The 15,553-nt window shown below is 35.7% G+C and overlaps 1 protein-coding gene across 3 annotated transcripts in view; it reads right to left on the bottom strand.

Moving 5' to 3' along the window:
- Positions 1-15,553, bottom strand: part of LOC131840712 (LIM domain-binding protein 2) — a 70,448-nt gene that overhangs the window by 48,658 nt on the left and 6,237 nt on the right. For all 3 annotated transcript variants that reach the window (XM_059188902.1, XM_059188904.1, XM_059188903.1), the window contains exon 2: positions 647-1,047. In XM_059188902.1, coding sequence (XP_059044885.1) covers positions 647-1,047 — 401 coding nt within the window. The remainder of the gene's footprint in view (positions 1-646; positions 1,048-15,553) is intronic.

Genomic DNA, 15,553 nt, shown 5'->3' with positions numbered 1-15,553 from the left:
TTATTGTTTAAAAAAAATAAATTCCACGCAGACGAAGTCGCGGGAACAGTTAGTCTTATATATAAAATTCTCACGTCACAGTTACCATTCTCCTCCGAAACTTGCCGATTTTTATGAATATATCCATATTCAGTAGGTCTGAGAATCAGCTATCTATTTTTCATACCCCTAAGTGATTAGGGTTGTCCACTCCTAACATTCTTTTTTATTGTTTTGCAAATTTTTTTACCTTAATTTTTATATGTGGCATTAAAAAATACATACAACCCTATATTTTCACCCTTCTATCACCAACTATATCTTTTAACAGCAATTTTAATTTATACGGCCAAACGTTTGCAGAGTCAGCTAGAATGTTATATTAATTTCAATATCTATATGTTACTCTATAAGGTATTTATAAAATGGGTCCTTAGGCCTTAGGTCCTTACATATGAAATTGGCGTTTTGTCGTACTGACCACTTTGATCTCAAATATCTCCCTTTGGTTAGGAATTCCAATTTCAAATTTATATATCTATTTACTCATGCATTTGTTTTCGAAAACAGTAATCGATACGTTTATCCATCTCTGGTTTTTTTTTTAATAAATAATGTCAAGTCCTTAAAGAAATAAAGAAACAAAAAAGTGGGTACAAGAACTCACCTGTCTACTGGCGGTGGCAACGGAGCCATCATGTGTGGATGCGGCGGCATAGGCGGATGTGGCGGGTGTGGGTGGAACGGCGAGCCTGGTGGGGCGAACCCCGGCCCCGGGAAATGGCCCTGCGGCGGCGGCGGGCCCGGGGGGAAGCCGCCGCCCGAGCCGGGCCGCGCCGACGGGCTGCCGAAGGGCCCCGGCGCGGCGTACGGCGGGCCCGCGAACCCGGGCCCGGGGCCCGGCGTGGACGGCGCCGGGGACGCCGCGAACGCGGGCCCCGCCGGGGAGCCCGCGGGCGGCGCGAACGAAGGGAAGGGCGCGTCGTTGTTCCCACTTTTCCATGCCGCCGGCACGCCGCCCGCGCCCTCGTCCAACGCTGGTACGCGCCGTTGCAGGCCCACCGACATCTGGTACCAGGAGAACATAGCTTAGATGGAGTTTTATAATTATCAAATTACTTTCATACAAGTCATGTTTTCCGGGCCAGCAAATCCGATCAATTCAAACGAGGATCGAAATTACGAAGGCCCGAGCCGAGGTTCGATCCCCTAGCGGTGCCCTCGGACTAAAGTCGTATCTGTCAGGCGGGAGTTGGCCTTCAGCTGCTCCATAAGTCCTTCCTTTGGTTTGGAGTGCCATCTGCACTCATCGCCCATCGTCCGGTGAAGCTGTAAGCCAGCGGCCAACAGCATCAGAGTCCGAAAAAACACGGGTCAGAAATAACAAAATATAGTGTATTTTTTTACAATTGATATGGTAAATAAGCAAACGGTCAATCTGATGGTAAATGGTAACCCTTGCCTACATTCACTAGCTGTGCCTGCTCTTTCACCAGCATGAAATTTGTTATTCTGATGTATAAGCTATATTACTGTAAAGTTTCATTAAAAACCATTCAGTAGTTTCTGCGTGGAACAGTAACAAACATGTACCCATCCATACTCACAAACTTCAACAGCACACCGGATATTACGTCATCAACTGACGCCAATGGTACCACTCACGCGTTGCCATTCCGTCTATACCTGTATGTGATTTCATTGCCATATCTTAACCCTTTAACTTAAAATACTTCCTATAAAGAAGCTAAATACTAGGCTGAAAGGGATAAGCAAACGACTTTACACAGTCTACCTCTAGTAACTTGCTGACAACTTATGTGTTCCGGGTCAAAAAGGACAAGATATGAGTATTAATAAACTGCATTTTTTAACTGCACTGCACTGCAATGCTTTACCTAACCGTTAATAAACTAGGTTTGTAACCAGTGTGTTGTTTACACACCAGATCACATGTTGAGCGGAGCGCGTTTTTCCCCTCATGCTTAGTTTTGTGGTAACCTTTATCACCGACCCTTCCTAAAGGAATTTTTTTGAGTGGTAAACGATGGAGGGCCTATGTCGATCTTTAATGAAATTTTGGTCTGGATCGGTCAAGCTGTTATCGTTACAAAGAGTGCAAATTTGATCACTAAGATCGCTCCATGCTTCGCGCTCAGCTCAATAGTTCTGTATAACCTAATCACTGATTAAATTCAATAAAACTACTCATACAAAACACTGTTTACTCTTTTAATAATCTTTTTTTCGTTTAAAACATATACTTATTTAAAATATTTATTAGATGAAAAGTAAAAAATAATTGGTTTGTAGCTTATTACCGTAAAAATTAATATATGTACGAAAACTACAAAAAAAATCTTATCCAGTGGCATAGTTAGGTAACCAAGTGCCCTGGGGCATATCAAAAATGGGGCCCCACTTCTCAGCAATGCAACAAAGCAACTTGAAAGATAGGATAGCTTACATCTCAATTTATAGTCGCAATATTATTTTATTCAAGAACCTCAGCCACAGCAACGCGTGGCCGGGTCTGCTAGTTATATAAAATTCTCGTGTCTCAATGTTAGTTACCATACTCCTATGAAGTGGCTTGACCGATTTTTATGAAATTTTATATTCATATTTAGTAGGTCTGAGAATCGGCTACTATTTTTTATATCCCTAAATGGTAAGGTTGTCTACCCCTAATATTTTATTTTTATTTTTTGGGAATTCTTTTTTTATAATGTGGCATTTAAAAATATATTCAACCCTATATTTTCACTCTTCTAACATGACCCCTATTTTTTAACAGCGATTTTAATTTATATAGTAAAACAACAATAGGTATGTATGTATTAACAGGTAGGTATGTCGTGTTGAGTTATCGTGCCCAGCTTTGAGGAAAATCGAGCGAAGTTCGAATCCCTGTTCCAATTATGGAACACTACATTTCATGGTCATTCGCACTATAGGATCGCCTCGTTGATCTAGCGGTTGTGTTGCGGTCTGCTAACACTGTTTTACTGGGGGAAAGGGGATTGTTAGTAATGTGGATTGATAACCTCATTGCTAGCAATATACCATGTCAGGTCAACCTCCACGCGGTTCCGCCTGGAAACCATCGTGATAAATTCTTGGTGAATTTGTCACGATGGGCTAACAGACCTGACCTCATGCTCATCTTATCATCCTCCACTGGTGCCCCGCCAGCGTAAACCGTTAGCGCAGGCGAGTGCACCATTCCATTATCATCCACGAAAAAAAAAACACTGTTTTACTGGGGGAAATTGGATTGTTAGTAATGGGGACTAATGAACCCATTACTATCATCCCATTATATCAGTTAAGAGACATGCCTATTTATAAATATAATTATTATAAAATTATATGCTTTTGATTATTATGGAATGGCAGTTGATGTTGCCCGCAATTATCTTCTGGCGATAATATACCAATTTATAAAAGAGGTACTTAAGATCAACATAGACTAGAAGCAAAGGGAGGAAGCCCAACAAAAAGATGGGTGGATTGTGTTAACGACGATAGAATGAGAGTAAGCTCAGATATGACTGGATAGTGACCGCCGACAAGGACCATGTCAGGTTGACTTCCACGCGGTTCCCCCTGGAAACCATCGTGATAAATTCTTGGTGAATTTGTCACGATGGGCTAACAGACCTGACCTCATGCTCATCTTATCATCCTCCACTGGTACCCCGCCAGCGTAAACCGTTAGCGTACTTCTAGTACGCGGGTTCAAATCTTGCAGGTGACAAATATTTTGTCTTCATTGATCGCCTCGGTGATCTAGCGGCTGTTGCGGTCTACTAACAACATTTTACTTCCAATGGTCGCGGGTTTATTCTGACCTGACCTCATGCTCATCCTATCACCCTCCACTGGTGCCCCGGCAGCGTATACCGTTATCGCAGGCGGGGCACCATTCTATATACGGACCAGGAGTGACCTGACATTGAGGGTGACGCAGCTGGAGTCGAATCACAACGCAAGTTTCTAGGCGTTTGTGGCCCGAGTTCCCACCAACATGCTGCCCACCTTCATGAAGGAGGACTACTGGCCGAAGGGTGTGGTGTATCGGCGCTACCGTGGCAGATTACCGTCGTCAGTGCCGTGACCATACAGACAATTTCACTATATCAATATATTAGTTTTATAATATTAACTGCCTACCTGGCTTTGCCCGGGTGTACATGTATTATACATATAAACCTTCCTCTTGAATCACTATCGATTTAAAAAAACCGCTTCAAATTCCGTTGCGTAGTTTTAAAGATTTCAGCATACATAGGGACGGACAGACAGCGACAGCGACTTTATTTTATACTATGTAATGATGACTTATATGTTATTACAAATTATACAAACTGTGCCCGCGGTATTATCCGCTTAAATATTATATCCTATACGTTATACTGATGTATAAGTTACATTACTGTAAAGTTTCATCAAAATTCATTCAGTAGTTTTTGCGTGAAAGAGTAACAAACATCCATCCATACTCACAAACATTTTATTATATTAATAAAGTTAATCCAATATGTTGGTCTTTAATAATGATTCCCAAAGTGGTCTATATCGACCCCCAGGGGTCTATGACAAACTGCAAGGGGTCTACGACAGGGCTCATCTTGTTTTTACTTTATGTTTTTAACACTAAACTTTACTACAGTTAGAAATTTACAAAAAATCACTACCAGGTAAGAATAGAGGGTCTACCTAAACCCGAAAAATATGGTAAGAGGTCTACGACATACAAAAGTGGTAACTTCTATAAGGTTATATGGGCCTTATAGCCTGAAATAAATAAAATTGTAATGTATCGATGCTCTATAGACATCGGTCTGTCCCAACAATATCGACTTAACGTCAGTAGTGCTGTTGGACATAAATTTGGTGGTATATTCCCCTTCTGGTGAAGAGTGACAGTCGCGTGTCAAACATCGCGTGTTATACCTACGTCACGAACTACCATAACTTATTCGTGGATCATTAAATTAGGTTGTTTCATTGAAAACTTTACAGTTCAGATTATAGTGCCACAGTGTAGTAGGATATCTTAGTGCGATTATAAATAGAATAGAAAATAAATTATTCAAATAAATTTACAATAAAACTTTACAGTTCAGATCATAGTACCATGGTGTAGGACATCTTAATGCAATCATAAATAGAATAGAATAGAAATTAATTTATTCAAATAAGTTTACAAGAAAACTCTACTGTTCAGATTATAGTGCAATAGTGTAGTGGGACATCTTAGTGCAATCATAAATAGAATAGAAAATAATTTATTCAAATAAATTTACAAGAAAACTCTACTGTTCAGATTATAGTGCCATAGTGTAGTGGGACATCTTAGTGCGATCATAAATAGAATAGAAAATAAATTATTCAAATAAATTTACAAGAAAACTCCACTGTTCACATTATAATGCCCAAAGTGTAGTGGGACATCTTAGTGCGATCATAAATAGAATAGAAATTAATATATTCAAATAAATTTACAATAAAACTTTACAATTCAGATTATAGTGCCATGGTGTAGGACATCTTAGTGCGATCATAAATAGAATAGAAATTAATATATTCAAATAAATTTACAAGAAAACTCTACTGTTCAGATTATACTGCAATAGTGTAGTGGGACATCTTAGTGCAATCATAAATAGAATAGAATAATATCGTTCGTTATAATAATCGTAAATTTGTTTTTTGTACTCATCGCCCCACCGATCGATCCCCCGTCCGATTCAAACGAGGATCAAAATTACGATGGCCTGAGCCGTGGTTCGAACCCCTAGCGGTGCCCTCAGACTTGTCGTATCCGTCAGGCGGGAGTTGGCCTTGAGCCGCTCTATAAGTCCTTCCTTTGGTTTGGAGTGCCATCAGCACTCGCCCCCTATGAGTGAGAACGAGTGCTGCTTGTAGGGACTGGTCTGCTCTTATCACTACGACTGATTTAATCTTATTGCATGATTATATTTGACCCAAAAAATTAGTGCTTGTTGGTAGTTTGTATTCACACGTTTCGACTTGTAAATGTAAACTTACAAGGATTATTTAAAAGAGCAACACACAAGTTTCTTGCTCGTTCTTCTTGTGATGAGACAGCTTTCCGAACGAGTGGTAGATAAAAAACAAATTGTTATGACTATTCAAAAGTGCTTAAATTAAGTTTATTTGAATAAATGATTTTCTATTCTATTCTATTCTATTCCTATCGTCCGGTGAGCTTCATCGGACGATAGTAAAGATTAGCTACGGCCAACAGCATTAGAGTAGTCCGAGGTCTAACTGTCTAATCGCACCCTACAACCGAAACAGCTTAAAAACAAGCTGCTTTGTAACTGAAATAGGTGACGTGAGGCCTCAGTGGTCTAGCGGTTTAGCATACCGCCTTACTTCCGATGGTCGTGGGTTCGATTCCTCGCACGGCACAAATATTTGTATTAATGAGTATGATTGTTTATGTCGCTCTGGGTCGTTTCTATGTATATTATGTATGTATTTACGAGAAAAAAATATGTATTTGTATCAGTTATCTAGTACCCATAACACAAGCTAGCTATCTTAACTTTGGACTAGATGGTGCTGTGTGAATTGCGAATTATTGTCCTGAGATTATTATTATCGCGGGCAACGCCATATTATATAACTAGTACTACATGATGTACTAGTTTTGCATAACTTCTCAGGAGGTTTACGAGTTATAATTGAAATTACTTATTGGACAGCGTCCAAAACGAATCAAGGAGCACGTCCGGACAGACATACCTTCATGACGACTATTACGACCTGTTTATCAGATTGGCAAACCACCAAGGTACCAGAAGACGCAGGAGTATAAACGTTCTGAGCATCTTTAGATATGGCTTATGATTTTCAAATTTGAAAATAGAATACACTCAGTTATAAGGGGGCATACATAAATTACGTCACAGTGTTGAGGGGTCTTTTTTTTTCATGGTTGATAATGTAATGGTGCACCCGCCTGCGCTAACGGTTTACGCTGGCGGGGCACCAGTGGAGGATGATAAGATGAACATGAAGTCAGGTCAGTTAGCCCATCGTGACAAATTCACCAGGAATATATCACGTTGATTTCCAGGGGATACCGCGTGGAGGTCAACCTGACATGGTACATTGCTAGCAATGAGATTCACATTACTAACAATCCCCTTTCCCCCAGTGTTGAGGGGTCGACCCCTCGAGTGTGACAATAGGTAGTGATCTAAAATTTTGTGACGTCACATTTCAAATCCCCTATACCCTAAGTATTACAATAAGAAATGTTACTAATATAATCTTGCGTCACATATTTAGTTTACTTAGAGTTTATTCCTGGATCATTAAGTTCGATTATTTTATTGAAAACATTATCTTATATATAAAATTCTCGTGTCACAGTTTTCGTTCCCATACTCCTCCGAAACGGCTTGACCGATTCTCATGAAATTTTGTGAGCGTATTGAGTAGATCTGAGAATCGACCAACATCTATTTTTCATCCCCCTAATTGTTAGGGGTAGTCCACCCCTAAACATTTTATTTTTATTTTAAGGCAAAACAACGTTTGTCCGGATAGCTAGTTATATATATATATATATATATATATATATAAACACCTCTTTGGGCACTTTGTTGATCACGCCACAACCTAAACACTTGCTGATTCCACCTTTTGCACTGAATAACTTGACTCCTATCGCGTATATCTCAGGTGGTATGGCAACGTCGCATTCTATTTTGCGATGTGGCCATATATATTCGTCGATAGTACGATATACTCGACACATTTTTTACTAATAATTCGTGCATGACTGGCTCCGAACGGCTAAATTTTTGATATACACAAAGACTTTTTGGCTCTGAATATATTTCAAAAATCAATTAATTATGTTGATCACTTTATATACTCGTCCTTACTGCGATACTTATTTTCATCCGAATATATATAGATACCGTAACGGTCTATCACTTATGAATTTATTAATTTACTAATCTAGATATTTTATATTCGCAATGCTCCATACATAGTAACTCCACCGTTGCAAGGGGGAGCACCGTACACCGCACCCCGCGCACACAAACAAATTAGATATTTTTTGAATACACAAAGACTTTTTGGCTCTGTATATATATTTCAAAAATCAATTAATTGTGTTGATCACTTTATATACTGGTCCTTACTGCGATACTTATTTTAATCCGAATATATATAGATACCGTAACGGTCTATCAATTATGAATTTACTAATCTAGATATTTTATATTCGCAATGCTCCATACATGCAAGCTCCAGCAACGGTGGAGGCAGGGGGGAGCACCGTACACCGAACCCCGCGCACACAGACAAATTAGAATAAATTAAATTCATAAGATTATTTATGTATTTCGACTGCCTCGGTGGTCACACCGCTTTACATCCGATGGTCGCGGGTTCGATTTCTCGCACGGTGCAAACATATGTACTCATCGGTCATCGATTGATTTCATCGGTCTGGGTGTTTTATATGTATATTATATATGTATTTACAAGATAAAAATATCTATTTATATCAGTTCAGTATCAGTCTGTGTTAATTGTCCAGCGCTATTTATTATATTTTTATAAACGGTTATCTTTTTCCATCGCACCGCTCGCTATCGACAGTGAATTCATAGAAATGTCACTCTAAAAACAAAAATAGTTTTGTGTTTTGTATTTCAAATACTAAATGCAAAATAGGTATTTTCAAAATACTTTTTCAAAATAAAGTACCTTTTGAATTTTTGTCCAAACCTCAGATATTTTATTTATTTTACATAGGTATATCAATCATTACATAGTGTAGTATAAAACAAAGTCGATGTCGCATCTAACAGTACATAAATAAAGAAAGAAGACTTTTTGGCTCTGATACCGTAACGGTCTATCAATTATGAATTTATTATACCTAATCTAGATATTTTATATTCGCAATGCTACATAAATTGTAATATCCGCCTCCATTCATTGTAACGGTGGAGGGACTAAATAGTTGAATAAAACTGAATAAGCAGTTGCTCCACTCTATATGTATGCGTCGTCGTCGTATGCTGTTCATTTTTTCACTCGTTTTGGCGCCAAGAGAGGGTCACATAGTCGTGGTCAAGTTAAGAACTTATAATTTAATTTTGATGACAATAGATACAAGTAAAAAGTAGGTATTATATTAATGTACGTAAGTACTGTACTTAAAAATATTTATTCTTTACTGTACATTTGAAAAACTTAACACTTAAGGACTTGTACATATACACGTACATACTGCCATTTTCTCTTAAAGACATCCAGAGAAGCACTATTTATCAAATACGCGGGGTGCACCGACCTTTGACCTTATAACAGCTGATTCGCGCGTAACGAATTACATTGCTACTTACATTACTATTTTATAGTGGATATTTCACTATAAAATATTATTATTTCTTTAGATTATGACATAATAGCATAGTTTACATGATTTTAAGGGAAACATACGATAAAAAAAATTCCCGTAAAATGTAAAAGATAAAAAATGGTTATTGTTGGTTATCCTTGAGAGATAGACATATACCATCACGGACTTTTTTGTTGACCTTATTTTGATACATCTCAAAGCACTAGACAATACGCATTTTCATTAAACAGTATTGTATTTTTTTTATTTATTTAACTTTAATGCACAAAAAAATTTGTACATGTGGCGGACTTAATATCTTGCCGCGTTATTTACCAGGCAACCATGAGTGGTGCAGCGAAAGATTATTGGCGGTGCACTAATATAAATAAGAAATGTCAAAAAAAGATATATAAATACAAAGCAAAATATACATTTCTATAAAAAAATAACAATATACATACATAAATATATAACCCATAAATGTATAAATAAATACATAATGACCCGATAATCAAATTATAAGTACAGTCTCAAATTGAAAGTAAGAAAAACAGAAAATATAGAGAGAACTATAGGGATATAACAGAAAGATGTTAAAAAAGGAGAAGGACAGTAAAAAAGTTACAAATTTAAATAATATTCCCGCAATTTCTGTTTAAATGAATTTATTACATTATTATATATATTAGGCATACGACTAGCCTTATGACTGTTACTTTTTTTTTAATCTATACATCTATACATGTAAATAAAATTGGAGTGTCTGTTTGTAATATTGAAATAACCGTTTTTACTACTTGCATATGAATATAAATCCGGTACATACACCAAAATAACATATTTTACAAGTTTTGTCTGTCTGTCTGTCTGTTTGTTCCGGCTAATCTCTGAAATAGCTGGACCGATTTTGACGGGACTTTTTTTGGCAAGTAGCTGATGTAATAAGGAGTAACTTACGCTACTGTTATTTTAGAAAAATAAAATAAAATTTCACGCGGACGAAGTCGCTGGGGCCAGCTAGTCTATAGATATACCGAGATTTAATATTTAAGTTGCTATTATGTTGTTGACAAAATTCTACTGTAATGTTACTATTACGTTATCCTACACAATTTGTATTATTTTGGATGAATAAATAAATAAATAAATAATAATCTATACATCTATACATACAAATAAAATTGGAGTGTCTGTTTGTAATATTGAAATAACCGTTTTTTACTACATGCATATGAATATATATAAGGTACATATACCAAAATAACAATTTTTATAATTTTAGTCTGTCTGTCTGTCGGTCTGTTTGTTCCGGCTAATCTCTGAAATGGCTGGACCGATTTTGACGGTACTTCTTTTTGGCAGGTAGCTGATGTAATAAGGCTACTACCTAGTAACTTAGGCTACTTTTATTTTAGAAAAATAAAGTTAAAAACCACGTGGACGAAGTCGCGCGAACAGCTACTGTATAATATATTAGAGATACCTACGTGTTTTTTTATTGATGACTAGCTGTACACGGGATTTCGTCCGTGTGGAATTTAACTTTATTTTTCTAAAATATAAGAAGTTAAATTCCACGCGGACGAAGTCGCGTGTACAGCTAGTTGTCGGTAGTCTAGCGATTTAGCTAGCACACTGCTTTGATTCCTGCTTGGTGGTCGAGGGTTCGATTCCTCGCACGCTGCAAACATTTGTATTCATGAGTATGATTGTTTGTAACGGTCTGGGTGTTTTCTATGTATAGATAATATATATGTATTTACGAAAAAAATCTTTGTATTTATATCAGTTGTCTAGTACCCATAACATAATCTTCAGCTAGCTTAACTTGGGTCTAGATGAAGCTGTGTGAATTGTCCTGAGATTACTATTATTATTAATTGGTACACAGGTAAACTACTAACTAGGCCATATTGGTGTTGTTTGTTATGGTGAAAAAACTAGTATATATATAAGTTACACGTACAATTTCAAAGACTTATTTCTTCAAAACTACTGGCTATTCTGAAATAAAACTTTAGGGTTTGTATATGTAATGTTTGCATATAAAATATGATTAAAGGTTACCAGTGTATTTACACTTTTACTGAACAAACAGAGTTGTTTAATAGTGAAAATATTGTGTGGAAGACATCAATTACTTTCAGTACATGTATAGCTTTTCTCTTTTCCTAATTATTATTATTATTAAGTTTAAAGTGGTTGAATTTTACGTAAGGGGTATTTATACATTATTTCTAATTTACCATTTATTTTAAGTTTTTTAAACTCTATTCATCGAGACCTATCTAATGAGTCCAAACACGATATTTCTGCTGTAAGTTTTCGAAGAGTATGTTCATCATCTGATAATACTGGTGCCAGCATGAAGTCAAGGTTAACAGATAACTAATTACTTTTATTTCGTCAAAATCTTTAGATTACGTATAATAAATTCATAATATCGCTACCTATTCAAATCAAAACAAGTATTAGGTACTTCATGTACTAGTATATAAATTCATCAACACACAAGTAAATGATTTTTAAATATATTCAGAGCCAAAAAATCTTTGTGCATTTAAAAAAAATTGCCGATACGGATTCACTATTGCAGGAAATTGTTGAAAAAATATATATCGCGTATAGGTATCTACTACTATCGACGAATACATTTGGCAACAACGCGCAACATATGCGATGTTGCCGTTCCGGCCGAGACCATGCCGGAACGGCAACATCGCATATTAGAATACAAAGATAGTGATAGAAAGAGAGAGACAGTGGAATCAGCAATATCTACGGATCGTGGCTGGATCAACTAAGTGTGCAAGTTTATATATATATATACATATACATTTGTCTTTAATTCAAAGGAAATATAAATAATGAACGCATCACATTTAAAACAGTATAAATAGTTAATAATTTAATAATAAGTTAATAGTTTAATAAGTACGTACGTAATATTATCACATGGTAACAGCACGTATTATGGCAAAAATAAACATCGGCTGATTTGAAAAGATTTATTATAGTAATAATAGTAATCTCAGGACAATTCACACAGCTTCATCTAGACCCAAGTTAAGCTAGCTGAAGATTATGTTATGGGTACTAGACAACTGATATAAATACAAAGATTTTTTTTCGTAAATACATATATATTATCTATACATAGAAAACACCCAGACCGTTACAAACAATCATACTCATGAATACAAATGTTTGCAGCGTGCGAGGAATCGAACCCTCGACCACCAAGCAGGAATCAAAGCAGTGTGCTATCTAAATCGCTAGACTACCGACAACTAGCTGTACACGCGACTTCGTCCGCGTGGAATTTAACTTCTTATATTTTAGAAAAATAAAGTTAAATTCCACACGGACGAAATCCCGTGTACAGCTAGTCATCAATGAAAAAACACGGAGGTATCTCTAATATATTATACAGTAGCTGTTCCCGCGACTTCGTCCACGTGGTTTTTAACTTTATTTTTCTAAAATAAAAGTAGCCTAAGTTACTAGGTAGTAGCCTTATTACATCAGCTACCTGCCAAAAAAAGTCCCGTCAAAATCGGTCCAGCCATTTCAGAGATTAGCCGGAACAAACAGACAGACGGACAAAAATTGTAAAATATGTTATTTTGGTGTAATACACCAAAATAACATATTTTACAATATAAATACGGTACATAATAATGTACCGTATTTATATTCATATGCAAGTAGTAAAAAACGGTTATTTCAATATTACAAACAACAGGCTTCAACATTCTCAAGTACCACAAAAAAGATGTTTTTATTAAAAACAAGCTGTTCCCGCGACTTCGTCCGCGTGGAATTAAACTTTATTTTTCTAAAATAAAAGTAACCTAAGTTACTCCTTATAAATCAGCTACCTGCCAAAAAAAAGTACCGTCAAAATCGGTCCAGCCATTTCAGAGATTAGCCGGAACAAACAGACCGACAGACAGACAGACTAAAATTATAAAAATTGTTATTTTGGTATATGTACCTTATATATATTCATATGCATGTAGTAAAAAACGGTTATTTCAATATTACAAACAGACACTCCAATTTTATTTGTATGTATAGATGTATAGATTATTGTTTAGTTATTTATTTATTCATCCAAAATAATACAAATTGTGTAGGATAACGTAATAGTAACATTACAGTAAAATTTTGTCAACAACATAATAGCAACTTAAATATTAAATCTCGGTATATCTATAGACTTGCTGGCCCCAGCGACTTCGTCCGCGTGAAATTTTACTTTATTTTTCTAAAATAACAGTAGCGTAAGTTACTCCTTATTACATCAGCTACTTGCCAAAAAAAGTCCCGTCAAAATCGGTCCAGCTATTTCAGAGATTAGCCGGAACAAACAGACAGACAGACAGACAAAACTTGTAAAATATGTTATTTTGGTGTATGTACCGGATTTATATTCATATGCAAGTAGTAAAAACGGTTATTTCAATATTACAAACAGACACTCCAATTTTATTTACATGTATAGATGTATAGATTAAAAAAAAAGTAACAGTCATAAGGCTAGTCGTATGCCTAATATATATAATAATGTAATAAATTCATTTAAACAGAAATTGCGGCAACATTATTTAAATTTGTAACTTTTTTACTGTCCTTCTCCATTTTTCACATCTTTCTGTTATATCCCTATAGTTCTCTCTATATTTTCTGTTTTTCTTACTTTCAATTTGAGACTGTACTTATAATTTGATTATCAGATCATTATGTATTTATTAGATATTAACTATTATATTATGCATAAAAAATATTTGTAATAATAAAGAAAATACATTTAAAATGTTTTACTTGTTGTGTTAGTTATTTATAAGATCTTACTATAATTGTTAGCTGCTTTACAATTTAGAAAGTACAATAGGTAATGTAAATTAAAATTAATTGAATACTTAACAACGTTTTGTTCGATTAAATTCATTTAATTATTAAAATAGTTAATTTAAAATTAGAATAAAGACAAAAAAAAAAAAACAAAAAAAAATCGGTGGCGGGAATCGAACCTTGAGCGTCCGTTTGGTAAGTTGATTTGAAATTCAAAGGCTTATTTCTTCGAAATTACTGGTCATTTTGAAATAATACTTAGGGTTCGCATACCCTTATCGGATACTACTACTACACGGAGTTTCGTCAAAATAAAATATCTAGGTTAGGTATAATAAATTCATAATTAATAGACCGTTACGGTATCTGTATATATTCGGATCAAAACAAGTACTATGAAATAAGAACGAGTATATAAATTGATTAACACAAGTAATTGATTTTTGAAATATATTCAGAGCCAAAAAGTCTTGTTTCTTTATTTATGTACTTGTTAGATGCGACAGCGACTTTGTTTTATACTATAGTATACTATGTAATGATTGATATACCTAAAATAAATAAAATATCTGAGGTTTGGACAAAAACTCAAAGGGTAATTTATTTTGAAAAAGTATTTTGAAAATACCTATTTTGCTTTTAGTGTTATAGTACTTTAACTGTTATGTTTTAAGTAACAATGTTTAATTATAATTAATACTACTGCACCAACACTCCGATCGTGCAAAAAAATTTGCTGTTTCATTATTTTTTAGTTCAATTAGTGGTCTACCTAAGTCCTGGGCTAAGGGGGGGAGAGTCATGACGCCCCCATGACTCCCATGACCTCCATGACGCTCCCCCTGGATCCGCCGTTGCGTCTTCTCTTTATTCGCTCAGTAACTTTGTTACAAAAGAAAAGATTCCCGTCCAAAAAATAATAAGTATTGAGGTTTGATCTGGAGTCACGTTACTCCAGACTGATTTCTATAAATATTTAGATTAGATAGACTATTATTCTTGAAATACTAGCTAGACATTATTAAGTTACTGTAGCCATAATGTAGTAGCCCAAACGTGCCAATGAGGAAGCCCTTGGCAAATGCTGCACCCTGATTGGCCCGTTTGAATTGGATCAAGAACTGCTCGTATGCCAAAAAGGTGGATTTGTATAAAATCGTGTATAAATCGCTTAATTATTATTATTACTCGTCGTGACAGTTGTGGCTCAAAACGGATCAACATTTATATATGGTCAGCTGGCATTAGATCAACAAAAGGCCTCCGGATCAACAAGTGAAAATGGATCAACAAAAAACTACCTATACG

The sequence above is a fragment of the Achroia grisella genome, unplaced genomic scaffold (genome assembly GCF_030625045.1).
Source record: "Achroia grisella isolate CSIRO2021 unplaced genomic scaffold, CSIRO_AGI_Agris_v1 utg149, whole genome shotgun sequence".
NCBI classification, from domain to species: domain Eukaryota; kingdom Metazoa; phylum Arthropoda; class Insecta; order Lepidoptera; family Pyralidae; genus Achroia; species Achroia grisella.
This window is presented reverse-complemented; position numbering and strand designations above follow the sequence as displayed.